Raw genomic sequence first — 23,791 nt, 5'->3', positions numbered from 1 at the left:
ACTTTCATGCCCTCCGATACCTGGAGATATTTTGAGATGATTTACCTTATTTTGAATCCAGTTTAGTTAGTGCCTAAAGAGCTACAGTCCTGGTCTTTGTCTCATACAAGTTGCCAGAGTTAAGTGATTTGGGCTTACATATGGAAAGTTCATTTTGTTGTGTAATTAATGGGAAGCAGACTTTGGGAAGCCGATGATCCAGGCCCTTATTTATATGAGAGCATATGTCTGTGTTTTGTTTATGACTCACTCCCTTACTCCATGCATTGTAACTTGGGTTTGTTTATACTAACTTTTCCTAGAATCCAAGCCACATAGTATATGAGCCAATAATTTATGGTCTCTAAAAGGGAAAGATGATGAATGAGCTTTTTCCTGTTAAATTGTCAAATCTTAAATTGAGGAAGGAGTATTTTCGGCCTTGAGTCTGTCCAAGCTTATAGTTGGGGGAAAAAAATGGAAAGCAGTAAATTTAAAAAAAAAAAAAAAAAAACTACTGGTATAGTTCTCAGAACTTGAATGTACAGATATTTGCCAAGAGAGCATATGACCACTCCTCCACAATAAACTACTATAATTCTGATCCAAATGTTCAGCAATGAAAAGACCATTCATATTCTTTCTCTCTCCGTCTTGTTTTTGGTGTTAGATAATTAATATATAATATATACATGTCTCCATTTTCCGAGGACCTATGGTTTTAATCAATCTGTGGGCTTTAAATGTTCAAGCTGGTTTTCTTAATGGAACTCGATAAGTTCAAACTTGTTTTTGTCACTGAAATACCACTTCTCCTACGAAGTGGTTTAGATATCAGTCTGTATTTCACGGTACTTCCGTGCTTTTGGTCACAGCTTAGATACTCCAAATGGCTAATGGGGCTCTGAGGAGAGTAGGAAACAGCTGAAATCTGTGAGGATCTAATTTAATTTACAGTGATTTGGGTCCCCTTCAATAAATCCTTTCATATTTTACACACAGACTTTATAGAATAGTAAGCTTTGGTTTAGGTCAAGTCGACATAGATTGATTTCTGTTCCAGTAGGTCAGCTGAGCTCTGCACCGGTCCCTAGGCGGAGGCGCACAGAATCGACTGCCCAGCACAGTGTCTGGCACAGAGTGGGGCTCCATCAATATTTGCTCCAAGATTAAATAGGAATGGTGAAGACATGGCCCTTGTCCCTTAAGAAAACGCAATTTAAGAGGAGAGATAAGTGTAGCTTAATCCCATAATCTTAATACACGACAGACTGTGAAATGTTCTCAGAGAGTCCCAAGCAATATAGAGGGGACTAGAAAGATTAATGTTGAAATGAGAGTTCTCAGATGGCTTTTAGGAAGAGGACTGAATTGGAGTTTTAAAGAATGGGTAGAATGTACCAAAATGAAAATATCAATAAGAAGCTTTAAGACCGAATTATATACTGAATTCCAGCAGAAATGAGAAAGCACTGGAACCACACCTAGTATTGTTTTATTTTGTTTTTGTCCCTTTCTTTCTCACCAAGGCAGGAGGATTGCCTCTGTATGAAAGAAAAATGCAAGACTTTTTTCCCCAATCCAACATCAGATGCAATATCCTCTTTGATAGAAATAATAGACTTGGGCACACACCTGTGGCTATGCAGAGTTATTGCTTTTGTGGTACATCCATCATCTACTAACCAGACATAAAAATATGTGGAAGTCTAAAGCAATGGGTTTGAATTGTTTATTGTTTTTATGCAGAATGCAGAGATATTTTGTTGTATAAATTGGAAAAAAACTTTTTCTTTAAAAAGTTCAATAAAGAGAAAAAACAATAGCATGCATTTGAGTCACTCGAATCATGCCCAGAAGGGGTTAAAAGGACAGTCATTAACTTCGAGAGTATTTAAACCCTATAGAAATCTCTACAAATCTGGGCACTCTTTGAGAAAACAAAATTAAGATTCAAAACTTTCACAACAGACTAGAACACTGGACTAAAACCAATAAAATTAAACTTTGCAGATTTAAAAGGAAGGCTTATATTTAAGCTCAAAAACCAATTCCACACGCAATGGCCAGGCATGATGGCAGTTTATATGAATGTGTTTAAAGGAGTTAATTGAGCTTCCATTTAATATGAGCCAACAGTGTTGGTGCTGCAAAAAAAAAAAAAAAAAGGCAGGGTTGTTGTTTTGTTTTTTAATGTAGCCTTATTAACAGACATATAGTTCCTTGATCGTGAAAATTAAATCAAGTCAGTTTTTCTGCACTAATTACTTCATACTTGGAAAATCAGTTTAATTCTGGCCACCAAAGTTTAAGGTGAGATTTGGCAAGTGATAAAATCTCCAGAGGAGGGTGATCAAAATGGAGTATAGTCTAGAATTCATCTCATATGAAACACAGATGAAGGAATCAAGGAGATCTTACCTAAAACAGAGAAGACTTGGAGGTATATGATTGTTTCTATAAAATTATATTTATCTGGAAGTTAGGGTCCTGCCATGAAATTAAAAAATTTGTCTAGGGGCATATAACTGAGGGGTGAAAAGGTGAGAGAAGAACCTTATTTTTCTGATAGCCTGGTCAGTATATGTTCTATCAGATTGTAAACAACTAGCCTGAGTATTTAAGTAAGCAAATGCAATTATTAAGACTAGGAAGGAAAAAAATGGATAACTAACATTTGACATAATTCTTGAAGCTCTAGCTTCAAGGATTTATGTCACAAGGATTTACTTTACCTCAGACTAAACATTAATAATGTGAAAATCTTCATAAGATCATGTTTGTTACATTAATTCTTTGTTCCTCCCTGTTTTTCTGTTTTTCGTTTTCAACATTTTTAAAAAGAAAAAATCTCTCGCAAATATGAATATGCATATATAATAGGTAGAGCATTATATAAGAGATGGTATTTATAGTTAAGGATACAGCTATGCCATGTTTGAGAGGAAAGAAAAAAGAAATATAAAGAGCCCTTTGAGAGGGTGCAACCACCCCCGCCATGTGACCACCTGGCATGCTGTGAGACTCAACAGATGTAGCGTCAAACTCCTTGGCGTCAACTACATTTCTATCCAGCCTTTCACGCTGTCTAGTCAGTCTGCTGGGTCTTGCGCCACACGCAACATACAAAAGCCAAAGTTGACTGAAACAGAGTAGGGCTAAATGGCCCTAATAGTCCTCAGTTTACGAGTGCTGCCACTCAAAATGCACTCCTCTCCAAAAGTCTAGGAGGCCACCCTGACCCCTAGTTAAGTAGCACCCCCAGAAAAACTCCCAGACTTAAAAGACTCTTCTGTACAGACCCATCCTGGGCAATTGCTATTAATGAACCTGGACAGTGCACCTTATAAACAGCTATAATCACCTCTGTTGCTAATTCTGTGATCTCTGAGCTCTTTCCCTTCCCCCAATTTTCTCTGGTCTGCCAAAGCCCTGGATACCTTCCTTAGAGGTTTCCCAAGCAACCTAACAATGTTCTTAACTCAGCTCAGTTTCTCTCTAGAGACAAGTTACCACTGCCTTTTATCTGTCCAAAGCCACAGTGGTTTGTCCAAAACCGAGCTCATGAAATGACTGCTATTATTTCCCTGTGGTCAAAGTAGACAGGGATTCTGCAAACCTAGGGACCAGGACCCCAGAACTGCCTAACCAAATAAAGGAAATCAGGCTGGAATCCCAATCCAGGAGCTCTCCATAGATAAGACACTTCTGATTGCCTTGGAATCGCATGCCATTTAATTAAAGGTGCTCTAGGGAATATAAAGATTAATGATATCCAGGCTTTGGTCTCTAGGAGCTTAAAATCGGAAACAATTCAGTAGGAAATATTAATCAAGCATCTATTATGAAAAAGGAGCTGAGTTTTTTGTTATGAGGGGTATGAAGAGCACATATGGTCTTCAAGAGGCTTTAATGCTTCTTAGGTCATGTGTTCATGGAAAGTGAAGGTCTTCTAGTATTAAATACTGAGTAAATAAACTCTTCAGGATTTTAGAAAAGGAAAGGAAAACATTAAAGCGGTCCAAATTTTTTATCATGTGATGATATCAGTAACGTAATTTTGAACACTTACCCCATGCAAATACCTATTCAGATTATATGTACTCATCTTTTAAAGTACTGAAAGGTTGAAATAAATCTGAAATAAATAATATTCTTGAAATAATTTTAAATTCCATTGAACTTTAATTATTAATGAAACAAAAGCTTTTTCAGTCATCAATATTTTATGCTAATTTTAATATTTTTAGTGATGTTTTAGAGAGAGCCAAAGTGATTGAATTGAATACTTTTTTTGAAAAGCTTGTTTTTTTAACATCTGTTGATCTGATCCCGAATTCAGTTTATTCCAATATAGATGTTGTAGGTTAAAAGGATATTTCACATAAACATAGATCCAAAAGGACAAAGTGCGTCATTCTGCTTAATACTTTTTTCTTTCAATCCCATTCATCAGTTAACCAAAGGTTTCTGTTGAAATCTAACTGGCTTCCTTATTAACGAGCAAATACCTTTGCATTTCGAAAGGCATTGCATTTTTTAATGAGTTCAGATCTTAGAAACTCTTTATTTGAAATTTAACTCTGTTTACAAGATTTTTTAATTTGCAGATTTAAGGAATTTTATGTTATAATTTATCATTTTCAGCAACAAATTTGCCAAACAATGGAAACATTTCAATCAATTTTCAGAGATGCCGTCTCCATAGTATGTTTGCTTTCTAAAAGCTGTTATTTTCTTGCCCATTTTACCCCAAAGAGACAGTAAGTTTTTGTTTGCCTTTTAACAACTGCTAGGTGACATTACTAACAGCCATTAACAGCACAGAAAAGGTGAGAACATTGAGAAACCCTGTCTTTTTGTACAAAAAAAAAAAATGCCAAATTCATCTTTGAAAGTGGCAACTCTTTTATGCAGTTGGCTGTGAGATAACCGGTAAGACTGTGTGGTATATCACATCTTTTATGGATATTCCTGACTCATTACAAAAATTTTGAATTTTTTTTTCTTTTAAAGATTCTAATTTTCTAAAATGAACCATGACCCGCTGTTGCATTTAGAGTGAAGGACACCACAGCACCCTAACAGTAACAAACTGATGGAATGCCTGTCGACCCTTGAATGCATGTAGCCTACTCTTTTCCCAGAACCTCCCGCCCAGCTGTGACAAGTGACACATCATCTGATGTGTAGCCCAAATAAGGGCCTCACCATTGCTTCATATATTAAGCATTGCAATGCTTAACTTTAGTTCTTATTTTTAGATAAAATAGAAATAATAAAAACAAAAAAAAATGTTTTTTTGCAATCCATAGATTGTTTTGTTTTCTCCTTGGGGAATGTGCTATCTACTTGGGAGGCTGCTGATTTAAAAGAGGATCTGACCTAGAGAGGCAAAGAGAAGGTGAGCAGAGGCAGAAGAGTGTGTGGCAAGTTTCTAAATCCCTAACACCAGTAATACCTCGCAGAAGATTTAGGGGAGACATCCTGGGACACTACTGTTTCGTGGCCTTTGCCACTTCAGAGCTCACACACATAAATATACACACGCACACCCCACTGCTTCACCTCTCCATAAGCCAAACCATCCACCTCACTTCCTACATCCACTTGTACCAGGAAGAAATGTGGAATGGGAGGGAAAGAAAAACTAGCATCCCACAAGCCATTGCAGCAGACAGAAGATGTTCTTTCATAATAAACCCCTAAGAAGAAGCTCTCGTTTCAAAGTCAAGCAGTTACTGTGCTTCTAATAAGCTTGTCACATTTTCAAAGAAACCTCAAACTATATTAAAGTGACTTTAAGAACAGAATGGAAGCACCTTTATTTCATGACAAGTGCCCCACATCTGCAAACCCATAATTGTAAATTTTGGCTCCCAAACTGGAAAGCGGTCCTATAGTGCTTGCGCCGACTAACCAGCAGCAACTCAGATGTACCCTGCCTTGCGGAGGTCTCACCAGCAGAGGTAACTTGCCATCCTTTTCAAAAGTGCTTTTAAGGCCAAGACTATAGAAACTTAATTTAAATTCTAAGGAAGAACTGAAAAAGTTTGCATGCCAAGACAAGTTGCTTCATACATCCCATCAAAAACTAAAAAGCAACAATAGGAAAATAAGAGATCATTACTGAGTTAAGTACAAAGTACAAAAGAAAAAAAAAACCACGATTTACATGGGAGAACATTACACAGTTGAATTCCCTTGAGCTTATATTTACTGATCACGTACTATGTACCAGATTATGCACTGCTGTGTGAATGACCTGTGCCAGGGAGAAAAGACGTGGCCTTTGCCTTCGAAGAATCTTCTAACATAGATCAGCAAACGATACAATTCACAGTGCACCTCTCTGCCTTGAGTGAGGCAGTTGGTGTTCCAGCTCTGTCCACCCTGGAAGGCAGTTCAACTCCAGGAAGTTCACCAGTCTCCAATACTATCCCACCTCCCCTTGAGGATATTCAAACAGCGAGAAAAATTTTAATGAATCTGGAGATAAAATTGCCTCCCTCTTCGACCCACCCAAAATTTTCTTGTAAAACTAGGATGTGTCTTGAGCATGGGCAAAGTAAAGGGTCCAAACTATTAGCACCTATCGCTCGGGAGCCTTCTATAAAACTAAGCCTATTGGCCCTTGTCTTGCTCACAGAGCCTATACTACATCTATAAAGCCAGTGTGCAAAAAGCAGTTCTAAGTCTAGTCTTTGACTGTCATAAAAGATGTGGCAAAATCAACAAATGCTGATAAGCCAATACTCTGATAATGGGAGCAAAGAGATAGAAAATCTAGATTTAGACCAAAACCAATTCAACCATTCTCATGACAATTTTATATACAGAGAAATGTCTAGAAGATGATTTGCATTGCAGAGTTAAGAAATGAATTTGCATTTGCCCTGGCCACTCATAATTATTTTTTTAAAACTAACAAAGAACAGGCAAGATATAGGACAATTATAGGTAGGAGAGCAAATATGGAATCAATCTTGCTGCAAGAGCCCAGAAATTACCGTCTAATAAGAAAACAGTTTGAAGGGAGAAAAATCTGAAAACATTTAGAGAGACAGTGCAGTCATAAGCAATATGGAGAAAGATTTGTGAATATCGAACCCTGCCAAGTCCAGAGTCCTCTCTGACATTAGGATTTCAAAATTATTAGATGAAATAAATGTTATAGAAAACCACCTCACATTTGGCAAGGCAATTGATAATGAGTATAGGAAAGAATTATAACAATTTTTAAATCTAGAAGGGAACTTTGAGAGCATCTAGTCAAAACATCCAATGTAAGAGATGAAGAAGAAGAGACCCAGAGAGGCTAAGCGGTTCATCATAGTCCAACCTGGTTTCCAGCTGCACCTGCACAAAGTCTTTCTCGCTGCCCTGTACTCTGCTGTTTGCATACAGGGATAACGGTCAATCTTGTTTCATCAAAACTTCCACTTACCTCCGCTCTTTCTTATGATTTCGAAGCCATCCGGATAATATCATATGATTTAATCTATAAATATTTTAGTGTTTACTTCTAAAAGATAGGTACTTTAAAAAGAAAAAAAAAAAAAGCATGATCCCAAGGCAATTATGACACCTAAAATAGTTAACAGTAATTATATAACATCATGAAATGCCCAGATAGTACACAGATGTTCATGAATTCATGATCTGTGATCTCTATGGACAATTTGTTTAAGTTGGCATCCAAATATAATCATTTAATCTCAAGCTTCTTTTAGTTTACACTTCCACCCTTTTCCATTTTCTGTCTCTTTTTGCATCTTACTTGTTAAGGCACCAGGTTGTTTGCCCAAAGTTTCCCACAATCTGGGTTTTACTGAATGAATCCAATGTGTTCTCCGTATTTCAGGGTGGTTAGGTCTAGAGCTACACTGCCAACTAGGGTAGTTATTAGCCGCATGTAGCTATTAAAATTAAATTAAAATTTCATTTTTTTTTCAGGCACACTAGCCACATTTCAAGTGCTCAGTGGCCTCATGTATCTAGTAGCTGCCATGTAGGACAGCACAGATAAAGAACATTTCAACCACTGCAGAAAATTCTATTGGACGACGTTACTCTGGAGGCTTGATAAGGTCCCACAGGGTAGATTGGAGCGAAAAGAGACTGAAATCTCATCCACCAAGTCTTTGGCTCACAATTGATGTTTAGCATGTAGACACTTTAAACCTCCACATTTGGACATCGAAAATAAAATAAAAATTTAAGGCATCTCTGTGTTTTTAAATTTGCATAAATGGCTTACTAAAAACACTTTCATCATTTACTTTTTTATTCAACCTTTTTTTTTAGATTCAAACCTGTTAATATATTTATTCCTAGTTTATTCCTCTTAACGTATGTGTAATATTCCATTATTTGAATGTATCACAGTTGATTGATTATCCTTTGCATTAATATTTAGATTGTTTAGAGTCTTCAGAGCTTCAAGGAACCTCCATGTGCATTTTTGGCTTCCTGTGACAAATGCGTAAAGGAGACCAACCACCTGGACGTGGAATCACTGGGGCGTTATTGAGCCTGCCTGTTTCCACCTCTAGTAGTTATTGCCCTTGTCACTGTCCAAAATGATTATACCAGTTTACATTCCTACCAACGGTGTGCAAGCGTTCCCACTTCCTTACAGCATTACCAACATCAGGTGGTTTCAGACATTTAATTTTTATGATGGAGTTTCATGTATATGTAGCAAAAGTACGAATACAAGCATGGAAAGAGAAGGAGGTAGAATTGAGAGGGGAGCACTGATGTAGCCGAATCTATAACGTGTTCTTTCTCTACTGGCACAAAGTTAACATTTATTAAATATGAATGGAGGATGTAAAGGAGTCGATTGTGATATTTGTAGTAGTTTGGTAGCTTTGTGCTACTCAGAATTAATTTTTGTTTCATAATCATTTTTCAGTACAAGAGCTTAATAAAAAATATGCAATATAAAAATTATTGAATATAATATTATCTGTGAGGTTCCTTTTTTTGGTTTGTTTTTGGCATTTCACACTAAAAAGAATACACTGAGGGAGACAATCCACTGGTTATCATAGCCCCAATTGACCTCCAGCTCACAGATTTTTCCAATCAAGCTTTACTTAGTCAAATATTGTGAACTGATTACTCAAAATTATTTACTTTGTAGATGCATGCTCTATTATATATCACATTGCATTTTATTCCTCTACGGATGGTATAAACTGTAGAGAGTGTAAACTGCACATGGAATCTGTATTTAGAATAATGCAGAAGTTTTGTGGAGTATTTTTGACTAGTTTCTATTTACTCATAAACTATGCAGACAAGATAAATTATTTGGCTCTGACATGTTCTTACTGTCACTATATTGAAAGTGGTTATTTTAAAAATCCAAACTAGAACTCGTTTAGAGAAGAATATGACTATAAGGCAGCAATGATTAGTGTAAATTGCCAGTCCAGAAACAATTTTGAAATCTTTTCCATGCAGGAGGCACCATGCTGTGCCCCATGAAGGACATAAAGACCAGTAAAAGTTGATCTCTGCTTTCGAAAGCTTATAATCGAGCAACCTTTTTCCTTTTACAACACTAACTACAAGAATTTTGCAGTTTGTTCTGATTTTGTTCTATTTTGATCTTTGATAACTTATTTGAAAGATTGTTTCCTAGTTATGCATTGCTTAGAAAGTCTTGCTTTGACCTTTGGCCAAAAGCAGTAACATTTTGACCTGTCCTGGGGAACTCAAAGCTTCTCACTGCACGAAACTAGTGGTGTAAATAACTTCAAATAAAACCCTCCTGCAGATGTGTGTTGGGCACAGCATGAGAGAGAAATGGCGTAAAGCAGAGGAAAGAACAAAGGGGGAGGACCCAAGAATAAGTGAGAGTGGTATCCGTGTTTTCAGCAATTTTCCATCTCCCTTACAGTGTTCAACTAATAGTTGAAACAATTTGGGATAACACAATAAACGGTGATGCTGAAATGAAACACATTTCCTTATAGGCTGGAGGCATTTAGTAGGGTCAACTCTTCTACCCTATTCTGGGCTTCTTTGGGATTGCGCATTTAGGAGAAATCAGAGCAGCAAAGAACTAGGTGAGGACACACTTCTTAAGTTTATAAATGGCCAGAGGGAATAGCCAGTGTGAAGATGGGACAGCAGCATATTGCGAGTGCCCGTGTGTGTGTGTGTGTATACACATGAATAGACACGAGTGCCTTCTCGTGAACAACACAAGGAGCAAGAACAACCTAAAGGAGGGCAAGTCTGCTACACATTGAAGTCATTCACACTTCACGCTGTCTGAACTTCAGAATGAAGCAGTAGTGGCGGCAGTACAGGACTTCCTGAGGCTAGAGGTTTGGCTCATAAACTAGAGGAGCAGCTGGCCACTAGGACATGAAAAGAGCTCTTTCCAAACAATAGCCCAGTAGCACGAGTACAAATGCTTCAGAAATACCTGGCTGGTATTTCCCTTCAGGTTCCCAGAGGATGAGCTAGTTCAGGACTTGTCAAATGGACATCATCAGGCAACTTGACAAGTCCAGAACATTACAGGGGAAAAGAGATGGTGTCATCCCAAATAGAGTGTCCCAGAAAATAATCCTCCCTCCTGTCAGGAGGAGAGTTAGAAAGAAAATAGGTTCCGTTACATATTCCAGTTCAGGTCAAGGCATCTCTTTTTGGAGGTTGACGGTACGTGTGAATGATCCAGATGGCTTGATATGGAAGGCTGCTTCTCATTCTATTCATTCAACGTTTTCTAAAAAGGGGAAAGTATAACCTAAATGCTAAATTGAATCATAACAAATGTCAAAAGTCTGTAAAAAATAAAAGCTATAATAAGGAAACTTATATTATGACTCCGACATTGACTCCCGAGGTAGATTTCCTCACTTGGCGTGGACCTCAGTTTCCAAATCTTAAAAATGGGAACAAGAGTATTTCATGTGATTGTTATAAAGATTAAAATAATATAAATAGAAATGCATTGTATACATCGGATAGTTAACTGATGTCTATTTTTACTTTTAATACTAGTAAAGAAAAAAAAATATTGGGTACTACATCATATCCATATCATTAGCTCTTCATAATCTTCATAGCCAGCTATAATGCCAGTTGTCGCTGAAAAGGCTGGGTTTAAAGCAACTGGCATCCTGTGCTCAGTTTCTTCTCTCTTCCCTCTCCTGCAGCCAGCACCTCCCTGAAGAAACGCTTCAAGAGGCGGGAAATTGAAGCCATCCAGTGCGAGGTGCGGAAGATGTGCAACTACACCAAGATTCTGTCCACCAAGAAGAATCTGGACCACGTGAACAAGATCTTGAAGGCCAAGCGGCTACAGAGACAATCAAAGACAGGCAACAACTTCGTCAAGAAGAGGAGGGGGCGTCCTCGAAAGCAGCCTACCCAGTTCGATGAGGACTCCAGAGACCAAATGCCGGTGCTGGAAAAATGCATCGATCTGCCCAGCAAAAGGGGTCAGAAGCCCAGCCTGAGCCCGCTCGTGCTGGAACCCACCGCCAGCCAAGACACGATCATGGCCACCATCGAAGCGGTCATCCACATGGCCCGGGAGGCGCCCGCCTTGCCCACGCCCCTCCCTTCGCCCCGCCCCGCCCCGCCCCCACCCCGCCTCTGCCCAGACCTCCCGAGGAGGGGAAGAGGAAACACAAACCTCAGCCTCCCACCCAGTCCCCGCAGCAGCCTCCCCAGCAGCAGCCCCTTCCCCAGGAAGAGGAGGTGAAGGCCAAAAGGCAGAGGAAATCCAGAGGGAGTGAGAGCGATGTCCTTCCCTAGGGTGGGTCTGGGCGTCTGAACCTGGGGCTGGGGGAACTGAAGCCTTGGAAGTGCAGTGAGCCGGGGTGGGAGCGGAATCCCCCTCTGCAGGGACACCGTTGTCCTTCTCTCCAGAAGCTGGGCAGGCAGAATCGGGCCAGATGACGGGGTTGAGCCATCAGTAGCTCTTGGGAAAGCAAAGCAGGGAGGACGCCTTCAAAAGAAGCTTGTTTGTGCTTTTCAGCAGTTCCTAACCAAGTGGCACTCCAGTATGGCTAGAGCCTTTGCAAGCCAGCGAGAAGACCCATCCAGGAGGAGAAAGCCGGTGGTGCTCCGACAGCCACCTGACCTCCTGCATCCAAGGCGCACCCTTGATTCCATTGCATTTGCTGGCCAGGGAAATTAAAAGGGAAATACCCTCAATTAGGAAACATTCCAAGGGGAGAAAAGCTGCAAATTTCTCAACTGGCTTTGTTGTAACCCACTTACATTTAATTGGTTTTTATTTCTTTTGGTTTTTCAAGCTTGGCTGGGCTTTGGGCACCAACATCATCTTCGGGTGTTTTTATTTCGTTTGGTTTTTCAAGCTTGGCTGGGCTTTGGGCACCAACATCATCTTCGGGTGACCTGAATCTTTCCATTAATGATACAGTTCCTCAGATGGACTCATGTCATCAGAAGGTGGAATTCTAGTGATAGGCAACCGTAGGCTTGCATTCATGTTCTTCTGTATGCCTCCTCTATCACACAAACACTGATATTTAGCATTGTCTGTTCCTACTTTTCCTTTGCCCATTATGTACTTCCATATACCTTTCATTAACTTACTTGCTTGCTGCCTTCTTTTCCTTGGTACACACCTAAGTAATGTAAACCTTAACTGTGTTTTAAAGTTCACCCTTGGCATGCTGTCGCAAGGACCTTGGCTTTGAATCCCAGTCATTGTGAAACAAATACTCAGCATTGATAGAGCCTTTTTTTAATGAGTGATTTAGAGCAGCTGAGGATATGTTGACCCAGGTTTCAACCAGGTTATTTTTATACTTAAAACATATCATCAGAGAATAGGCAGAATAAAATGGTTTTAATACCCCACAGCAAATGAAATAACCGACAAATCACCAAAAACTGAAACCCCAGACCCATCAGAAAGATGAGTGTCTAGCAATGCCTTGGTATGTGATTTTTTTCATACAAATAACTATCATAGGTCATGGGGGAAAAAAGGAAACAATAAAGAAGAAGTCCATTATCTCTTGATAATTATTTCTGAAAAGCAAATGGGAGTAAGTGTTCTTATCTGAAAAAAGAAATGAAAATGCTCCAAGGGTATCACCACTCCAATTGTATCAAGCCACCTTGGACAAAGTATCCAAATTGTGGTTGCCTTAATAAACTAAAACATTTTTGTACATAATGTAATTATAAATCTATCAGTCTGCATGGATGCAAACTGTGTGTGACAAATCGTCTTTTAAATGGTCAATTTCAACTGTACATTTCTCATCCAAGTTGTATTCTAGCCGTTGGTTTAGTGTGGACAGATATTCCATCTCTATTATCCATTTCCACAACTCAAGTAAAACATGTTAAGAAGACTCAGAATGAATATGAAGTTCCATTGCCGTAGGTATTTTCTAAAAGTCGGATGTGGAAATTTCAAATAAGTATTTTCGATTTCCTCCATCACTCCTCCCCTTACTTTCCCCAAGACATCAAACACCTGGCATGGTAGATTATAATAAGAGAGACACTGAGAGACAGAATTACATTTTCTAATAGGAATTAAAATATCCGGTTTACCTCTAAATTGTTTTTTTACAGGAAGTTGGGACTGGCTGGAAATTATATTATTTCTTCAGAACACAACATTATTTCTTTAAGAGAGAGATGGATTTTTATCAGGAACATAAGAGAATAAAGAATGGGGTATCTATGGGAGTAAATTTTAAAATTCCAAGTTAATATGCTTGAAAACGTCACTGCTCTGTCATAGCACCAACAGTGGGTTGAAATTACCCACGAGTCATCCTGTTCTGCACTATCACCATGGACTTCACATCATTTGCTGCCCACTAGGTCAGTGGCATTTAATCCTAGCAATATGTAAGTTTAAAGGAATGCATTCTCCTGTGCTTTAAAGCTTGTATCATAGATACTCAGTTTATGACCTAGGTTGGCCTATGGCATTTCACACAAGTTGAACAGCAAAATCAAACCAGCCTCTTTCAATTTGTCATTCCCAAGCCATGTCTGAGTGGTTGCAAAGTCACCGGAGAGGAAGTTTTAAATTAGCCCTGCTCACCCCACCATCGCTATGAAAAGGCAACCATTTTCATTCCAATTAAGCCATAAATTTTAAGCCGTAAAAATCCTTGTTGGATTTTAAAAATAATTTTCTTCATTCTTTCTTTTGCCTTTCTCCTTGTACTGTTTCCCCAGCCAGGTCTTTGAGCAGACTAAATCTCCCTGCAGAGGAGAATGAGCTGGCACTCTAAGCTTCTTAGAAGGACCCGAAGCTTAATTGGCATTAACCTCTAGTAGGTAAGAAATTTCAGATAACTTTGGATTTTTCAGACCAATGAAAGGTATTCCTGAGATATATGGCAGAGTTGCAACTTACACATATATTCAGTTCTTCAATTGTCATGTCAGTGAAATGCAAATCTTCTGCATTTATGACCCTAAAAATAGATTGGAAAACTGCAGAGGACCAACACTGAGACAAACTTAACTGCTGTTTTGAGGTCCAGTCACCTGCACAGCTTCCTCTCTCCACCACCAGCTCCTCCCTCAGCATCACACATTTTTTTCCCTTTGCTTTCCATTAATATAACTCATCTCATTGGTACAACCATTTCCTTATGTTCTAACCATCCTCTTTCCATTAGCCTCTCCTCTCTTGTCCTGGCTCAATACTGGGCCAGTCTAGTTTCACTTCTTGGTTGGTTGGTTGGTTGGTTGGTTGGTTGGTTGGAGAACCCAGATCTCATGATCCAGATTGTGGAGGTCTTTAGCCACCCAATACTACCTTCTGTGGCTGCATTTTTATTTAGAGAAGATGTCATGCATAAGACTCCATAAACAGCTCCACAAAGTAATTCATAATAAGAGAAATCTCTTAGTTTTTTCTTTCTTTTCTGGAATACTTGCCTTTAGCAAGCAGGAGTGAACCCACTTAGAATAAGGGAGTCCGATTAGGGGTGAACAAAGGATGAAGTCGAGATACAAAACCTCCTTGAAGGTGACGATGGGTCTCTGATCAACAATCCGAAGTGGCCGGGGAGCCACTTGCTTTCCAACCCCTTGTCTCAAATGAGAGGAACAGAAGTTTAACTTTTTCTGATGGCATGGCTCTGGCTACAACCCATGGATGGCAGGTCGAAGGAAAGGAGAGCGTGTCAGGGGCTGGTTTGTCACTTGGCAGGACCAGGACTCAACAGCCACTGACAGCCCAGAGTAGGTGACTAAAGGCTGACAGAAGATTAGCATGTTAACTTGGCTGCTGTCTGGAGTGGGAGCCCATCTTCAACGGCAGTCGGAATTTGTGTTCTGCACATCGCTGGGTCTATAAATATGATAAGCAAGTGGTGACAGAATTACAGTATAAGGTGATGTACTACATGCAGATCATAGAGGATTTGGTTTTAGGACTTAAGTAGAAAATTCCGCTCTTACAGCTTATTACCCAACGATATTCAAGTAATGAGCTTTTGGAGAATATTTTTTCCCTACCACTAGGAAGATTTACCTGGGAACTGTCTAAAGTCTATACATATATTTCCAAAGCCTTTAAATGCCAACTGTAGCATGGAGAGAGAGGGGGTGGCAGAAGCCGAAATGCCTCAAAAGCCATTTAAGTGTTACATTGCAGGATTTTCAGTCTTCATTATATACAAGTAGATAAATATAGACATTATTCTCAACACTACCCTATAGTATCACAATGGTCCAAATGCCAGAGCTTACAGATAATGTCATCACAGTGCCTAGAAACTCGAACTGTAATATACCGTAGCATTTTCTTGGTGTTTTTTAAAGTTTCTTTCCACAATACAAGGCTCCCCCTGCCTCTTGTTTCTTGGAGAGTTCACTCCACTGATGAGTCTGCCTTCCTCGTTGGGCTCAGTCACTTGGGGAACAGTCTTAGAAGCACATATCAACCAAGGAAGAAACTTCCTGGATATCTATTGCCCACTTGCCCAGGTATAATAAACACTAAAAGGGGGAAAATTGAAAAGAGCTGCCACTGGTCAACACAAAAGGGCAGTTCCAACCTAGGTTGGTGTCTTTCTTTTTCTTCCTTTTTTAAAAAGTCTATTTCTTAAATAATAAATGCACATGATGTGTTAAATATGTATATATATATTTCAAAAGAAAAAATGGGGCACAAGATTGTCTTACAAGTCGTGCTGGCTAATTTTTAGTTTGTATTCATAAGTGGTTTTTAAAAGCCTTTTTTAAAGTGTAATTTGCATGTTCTACTTTGATTGTATGTAAACATATTTTAGAACAAAAAATGTATTTGTATTTTATTGAATATAGAGGCAAGAAAAATTGTACATTGTTTGAAATGTTCTTTTTGTAACAGTTTTTATTCATAAAGCATTTTTGTACATTTAAAATGAACATGGACTTGCTGTTATTTGAGGCGTAGATACATCTGGCATGCTTTACTGTCATGCTCCTCCATGGTCTTAGATGTTGGGTTTTAAACATTTTTTCTAAAAGAAAGCTCAGTCTTTTTCGCTACCAGATCAGGTTAGCACAGTATAGAGCACTTAACTATTAAAAAAAAAAAAAAGTTAATCCTATTCATATGTTATTCATTGTGTGAAATTAAAGACATTCAATTCAGTCTAACATGAGTTGTGAATTCTTTTGTTTTATTTTCCATCTGGTTCACATCACTAAGGAGTTTAATAGTATTTGAGGGTCTTCGCTCACACCAACTGGATATAGAATCATTGAGAAAATTGTAACCAAACTTTTGCCTTTTTGTATAAATCTGGGAAGTACATTGTGAGCAAGATTTGAGTCTGATTTACTGGGTTATTGTTCAGAATATATCACACCTGGACATAAAGCCAAGGTTGATTCAAAGAACCAGTCAGACCTCTGCTGAAAGCAATCAAAATGTACTTGTGAGATGTTGGAGACCCATCCTATCCTAAATTTTTAGAAGAACATTGTGGATGAGGATTAAGCTTTCTCACTCACGTCCGTGATGTCAGGTTTCTGAAGAATGGCTCCCTGGATGGACTTCACGTTTGACTGGCGTGATAGGAAAGGCTATTTAATCAACCACAGAAAGTGCCTGATGGCCTACCCCAAACTGACCAGTCTTGGCAAGCCCTAAGGGCGATGCAAGAATGAATACACGGTCCTTGCTCCGAAGGAACTTACAGGGCTGGCATGTGAGGAATGAACTAGCAGTTCTAAGCAGAATGTAGCAAGTGGTAAGAGGGCTGGGTCTCAGAAGGAAGATAGAGCCCCCAGACTGGCATCTTTTTTACTCTTTCTGTTTCAATTTTTAGTTTATGTTCGTAAGTGGATTTCAGAAGCCCTTTTTAAAATGTAACTTGCATATTCTCAGTTGAGAATCTGTAAACATGCATATATTTATGTTAACTCTTGCATACTTTCTTCATCTTGATATGCCTCTTCCAAAAGCCAACAAGGTAAGTAGGAAATGTTCTGAGCACCTCCGCATCCCTAACCATCAATCTCGTTCACCGTGACCTTTATTATAATTTTCGGTATTTGCAGCACCCACAGTGGAATAGTGGAAGTCAGCTGGAAAGAGTGGAAGTCTTCAAGGGTAGATTATTAAGGCAGCCTAGGGATGGTCGGAGCACTTGTGCTTTAGGTAGCCTCCTGAGACTCAGAGAATTTAGTCAGCAACCTCTGACAACGTAGAATTTGCCTCTTTTCCCTCTACCAACTATCTTGCACTGAACCAGGAAAATTTAAAGCATTATATCATCCTCTTTCTAACTCAGGTTCATTAGACCGTTGGTATTTCAGAAATCGGCAAAGACTTCCGAGAATGCCCCTAATCTCTTTCCACCAGCTTCTCACACAGGGACAAAGCTATTGCCTTGAAATGCACTGGTTCAACTTTCATGGTTTTTAAATCAGTCCACGGAGCCGCAATGTGCTGACAAAGATTCTCAGGGAAGTCTGATGTGTTCACACATGTGGCTGGTATGAATCTCAGTCTACAAATAGACAGGTGGAAAGAATATATATTTTTAAATTTCTCTGCAGCTCGCTTTTATTAATTTTTAAGATCCCATTTCACCAGCATAGCAGAATCTTAGTTTCAGATCTAGAGACTCCTTTCCAAACCTGGAGGGGAAGGAAGGAGGGGTCATTTCGACAGCCTTGCTCCGGCTTCCTTCTGAATTGCTTCTCTGTGCCCAAGTCCTTTTTATTTCCCTAGTTTCTAAGCATTTGAAACTGAAGAGCCGTTAAAAAACGTCTTTTTAATGTTTATCCCTCTGCTTTCATGCCCTGAGGGGCTGAGCACAGACCAGCCTGGCTGCCGCTATGGAGGGGAGGAGACCAGGGGAAGAGTGGGCATATGGGAAGTCAGTCACTTCTTCAAAAAATTTAACCTGTCACGAATGTGATGGGGAGTGAGGACAATGGGATGTGAAAAGCTAAAGGATGTGGTCAAGGTTAGAAAAGTCTCTATGGGTCAGACGAGCTAATGAATGGCTGTGAAAGGGATCAGGAAGATGGCAAAAAGCGTGTGCATTTCCACTGTTTGTCTAGTAATGCTTTTCACTTTTATGGGGAATGCCAATATCCAGGTTTTTAATTGTTATAAAGCCGTGGCAATAAACTTACGTAAAGTGCCACGAGGGCTTTTGTTTCCAGGATTAATCAAAGGAAAAACTGTTCCCCAGGTGCTATTCGAGTTTACATATGCTAAAATTGGGAAGTAACAAATGAAAACTATTAAACCTTCAGAAGATTTAAAAACCACACATATTCTCTCATTATTAAGCTTGATATTTTAAAACTTAATTCTCTTTATAGTGGACAGAGCACTGGAATAAGAGTCAAGAGACCTAAAATGTATTCCTGTTTAATCACTAAAGAATTCTATGTCCAGGAGCAAAACTTCTTTGAGTCTCCCTTGATTACTCTAAAATGGGAGGTTAAACTCTCAATGATATCTGCAGTGACTTGCTTCCAGGCCTAAGTCTCCAATTTGTCGTTTTTGTATATTCTAAACAGGCCCTGCCTTTAGTTTCCAACTTTATCCCTCACCATTGTGTATAACCAGTAACATTTTGGAGTTGTTACTTCAGCATACTCTATCCTATCCTAGTATGTTTGATAGATGTGAAGGTGTGGAAGAAGTTAAAACAAGAGAATCATGAGGACACATATAATCAAGTCTTTTTTTCTTCTCTCCTTCCTTCCATCCTTCCCACCTCTCCCTCCTTCCCTCCCTCCCTCTCTTTCTTTTTTCCTTCCTTCCTTCCTTGCTTCCTTCCTTCTTTCCTTCACTATCTGCACATTGCCAAGTACCGAAAACTTAAGATGAGCAGGAAAAAGGCCGCATTGAACTTTATTCGGGCAAATCCAGATCATGAACGTCTGCCTTCCATTCTCTGCCTATCCAAATTCTAATTCTTTTAAGGTTCAATTCTAATCCCACTTCATCCAGGAAGTCTTCGTGACCATAACCCACAAACATCTCTCAAACCACTCATTTGGTAAATACCCCCAGGAATTCCACATGTGACAGAGTATAACTCAGGTCTGCCATGTAAGGATGCTCAGGTTTTTCCCGGCACAAGAGGACCTGGCTGAGAAAGAGAGTGGGAGCTGAAATCCAGTCTACGCTTTCCTTGTCAAGCTGTGCGTCCTCGGTATGGCATGCGCCCCAAATAGAAATCTTTCCCTCCTTCTCACAAAAGCGATTTTGTGAGAACAAAGCCTTTAAAAAAGTCTTAAGAACTACTGTGTATCTCCAGAAGATAGAGATGATCTCTACTCTCTTTTGTCACTCAGACTGTCCATGCTCCCCTTGCCCTGAGACCTCCAAAAACAGACTCCCAAGATTTCCCCCACTTTAGTCAACAGTACTCTACTCTATACCCTAGAACCCCAAATCCATTCCTGAACTAAACGATTGGAAGAAAACAATGAAACCAGGTGTTATGGTTAATTTTATGTGTCAATTCAACACATAAAATAATCTGGCCATAGGATGCCCAGATTAAATGTTATTTCTGGGTGTGTGCGTGAGGGTGCTTCTAGATGAGATTAGCATTTGAATACATGGACTTAATAGGTGACTTTCTCCAAAATATGTGGGCATCATCCAGTGCCTTAATTGCCCAAACAGAACAAGAGACAGAGGAAGAATATGCCTCTTTATTCCTGCTTCACTGCCAGGCTGGAACATCTTATCTCATCTGACTAGATTTACACGATTGGCTTCTCAGAACTTCGAACTTGAACTACTTACACATCCAGCTTTCCTGGGCTTCCGGTTTGCAGAAGGCAGATCCTGGGACTTCACAGCCTCCATAATCATATGAGCCAATTCTTATAATTGTTCTACCTACTTGAAGGCTGAGTATTTACATAAATTATTTGAGATTCTTATGCACAGGAGGTTTTTTGTTTGTTTTCTTTTTTAACTTTTTAAATTTTATTTTGAAATTATTTTAGGTTTACAGAAAAGTTGCAAAAACTTTTATTTTGACATAATTATAGATTCATGGGAGGATGTTAAGGAATATACAAGGAAGTCCGATGTAACCCTCTCCTGACTGCCTCTCCCCACCCCATGTCGACATCCCATACAACCACGGTAAAATATCAAAACCAAGAAATTGACATGAGCACAATCTGTAGGGATTATTCAGACTTTCCCACTTATACATGAGCTCACTTGTATGTGTATGTGTGTAGATCTATGCAATTTTGTCACATGTATAGCCTTGCGTAACCACCACCACAATAAAGGTACTGAATTGTACTATCACCGCAAAGATTCTCCTCTCGCTAACCACCCCGTCTCCCTCACCATCCCTAACCCCGAGCAACCACTAATATGGGCTCCAACTCTACAATTTTCTTATTTCAAAATTATTACGTAATAAAATTGTGTAATATGTAGCCTTTTTAAAGTCTATTTTTAGAACACTTTTAGATTTACAGAGAGTTGTGAAAAAAGTACAGAGAATTCCCATGAACCCTGCAGCACACCCAGTTTCCCTTATTATTAATATCTTACATTAGTACCTTTACGATAATTAATAAAACAATATTATTGTTAACTGAAGTCTCCACTTTATACAGCTGTCCTAAGTTTTTAGCTAATGTCCTTTTTCCTCTTCCAGGAACCCATCCAAGATACCACATTACATTTAGTCATCATGTCTCCTTATGCTCCTCTTGGCTGTGACAGTTTCTTAGACTTCTGTTGTTTGCAATGACCTTGTCAATTTTGAAGAGTAGTTATCAGTTATTCTGTAGAATGTCTACCTCAGGTGTTTCTGCCTGATGTTTTTCTATACGTTCTTGAGAAGATGATCATAGAGGTAAAGTGTACACCCCATCAGCATGACTTAGTGCTGTTGATCACTCAGCTAAGGAAGGGTGTGTCCTGTTTCTCTGCTATCAAGTTACTTCACCACAGTCACCCCTTCCATACTTCATGCCTTGGAAGGAAGTCACTACACAGAATCCACACTTAGGAAGTGGAGAGTGGTGTTCCATCTCCTTGAAGGCTGAGTATCTACATAAATTATTTTAAAATTTTTCTAATATTTTTTTATTTTTCAATTATAGTTGACACACAATGTTATATTAGTTTTAGGTGTAAAATATAGTGATTAGACATTTATGTGACTTACGAAGTGACCACCTTGATAAATCTAGTACCCATCAGACAGTTATTACAATATTATTGATATATTCCTTACGCTATACTTTATATCCCAATAACTATTTTATAACTACCAATTTGTACTTAATCCTTTCCTCTTTTTCACCCACTCCCCAACCTCCCTTCCATCTGGCAACCATCAAAATGTTTTTTGTATCTGAGATTGTTACTGGTTTTTTTGTTCATTTATTTTGTTCTTTAGATTCCATGTATATCTGAAATCATATGGCGTTTGTCTTTCTCTGTCTGACTTACTCCACTCAGCACAGTGCCCTCTAGGTCCATCCATATTGTTGCAGATGACAAGATTTCATTCTTTTTGTTGATGAACACCAGGTTGCCTCCATATCTTAGTTATTGTAAATAAGGCTGCAATGAACATATGAATGTACATATACCTTTGAAATAGTGTTTTGGGATTCTTCAAGTAAATATCCAGAAGTAGGATTACTGGGACCATCTTTATCTCTTGTTATAGCCTTTGTTTTAAAATCTATTTTGTCTGGTTTGAGTATTGCTATCCCTGACTTTTTGTTTGTTTATTTCCATTCTTATAAAATATCTTTTTCCATCATTTTACTTTTAGTCTGTGTGTGTGTATTGTCAGAAGTGAGTCTCTTGTAGGCAGCACATTTAAGGGTCTCATTTTCTTATCCATTTGGCCACCCTATTGTTTGATTGGAACATCTAATCCATTTAAATTTAAAGTAATTATTGATAGATATGCACTTATGGGGATTTTATTATTCAATTTTTTTAAATCTTTTTCTACTTTCTTCTTGATGTCCCTTTAACATTTGTAGTAATGCTGATTTGGTGGTGTTGAACTCTTTTAGCTTTTTCTTTTCTGGGAAGCTCTTTATCTGTCCTTCAATTCTAAATGATAGCTTTGCTAGGTAGAGTAATCTTGGTTGTAGATCCTAGCTTTTCATTACTTGGAATATTTCCTGCCAATCCCTTCTGGCCTGCAAAATGTCTTTTGAGAAATCAGCTGACAGCTTTATGGGAGCTCTCTTGTAGGTAACTACCTGCTTTTCTCTTGCTGCTTTTAAGATTCTTTCTTTGTCTTTAATCTTTGGCATTTTAATTATAATGTGTCTTGGTGTGGGCCTCTTTGGGTTCATCTTGTTTGGGACTGTGCTTCCTGAGCTTGTATGTCTATTTTCTTCACCTGGTTAAAGAAGTTTTCTGTCATTATTTCTTCAAGATTTTTAATTCCTTGCTTTCTGTCATTATTTCTTCAAGGTTTGCAATTCCTTGCTTGCTCTCTTCTCCTTCTGGTACCCTTATGACGCAAATGTTGATAAGCCTGATGTTATCCCAGAGGCCTTTTAAACTATCCTCATATTTTTGGATTTTTTTTCTTGTTGCTGTTCTGTCTGGGTGTTTTCTGCTGCCTTAACTTCCAAATCACTGATTCGATCCTTCACTTCATCTACTCTACTGTTGATTCCCTCTAATGTATTCTTCATTTCAGTTATTGTAGTCTTCATTCTTGACTGGTTTTTTTTTATGTTTACTATCTCCATTTCTATGTTTCCTATCTCTTTGTTGAAGTTCTCACTGACACCGTTGAGCATCCTTATGCCAGAGTTTTGAACTCTGCATCTGGTAAATTATTTGTCTCCATTTTATTTAGTTCTTTGTCTGGAGCTTTGTTCTGTTCTTTCATTTGGGACATGATTCTTTGTCTCCTCATTTCAGCTGTCTCCTTGGATTTGTTTCTATATAGAGCTGCTGTGTCTCCTCATCTTAGTAGAGTGGCTTCATGTGGTAGGTGTCTTATGGGGCCTAGTGGCACAATCTCCCTGTTTACCTGAACCAGGTGCTCCAGGTGTGTCCTTTGTGTGGGTTGTGTGTACCCTCCTGTTGTAGTTGAGCTTTAGTTGTCGTTTGCATATCAGTGACCTTCAGGCTGATTGGTCGTGAAGACTGGCATGACTACAGTGAAGGAGCTATTGTGCAGGAGCTGACCCTATGCAGCAAGATTCACTTTAGCAGGGTTCTGGTTCCTGCTCAGTCTGCCCTTTGGCTGTGTCATTAGTGGAGGGGGTTGTGTGGTGGTCTGGTTTGGTCTGAAGCTGGCCACTCAGTGTGTTGGTTCTGGGGCCTCTTGGCTCTATTGCA

General features: G+C 39.0%; 1 protein-coding gene across 1 annotated transcript in view; it reads left to right on the top strand.

The window, feature by feature from the left end:
* SETBP1 (SET binding protein 1) overlaps positions 1-12,293 on the top strand; it is a 324,498-nt gene extending 312,205 nt beyond the window's left edge. The window contains 2 exon segments of the mRNA XM_039842615.1: positions 11,163-11,594; positions 11,597-12,293. Coding sequence (XP_039698549.1) covers positions 11,163-11,594; positions 11,597-11,766 — 602 coding nt within the window. The 3' untranslated portion in view covers positions 11,767-12,293.
* The last annotated feature ends 11,498 nt before the right edge of the window (positions 12,294-23,791 follow it).

The sequence above is a fragment of the Pteropus medius genome, unplaced genomic scaffold (genome assembly GCF_902729225.1).
Source record: "Pteropus medius unplaced genomic scaffold, Ma_sr-lr_union100, whole genome shotgun sequence".
Lineage (NCBI taxonomy): Eukaryota > Metazoa > Chordata > Mammalia > Chiroptera > Pteropodidae > Pteropus > Pteropus medius.
Note: the sequence above shows the minus strand (reverse complement) of the source record. Positions and strands in the feature narration are given on the sequence as shown.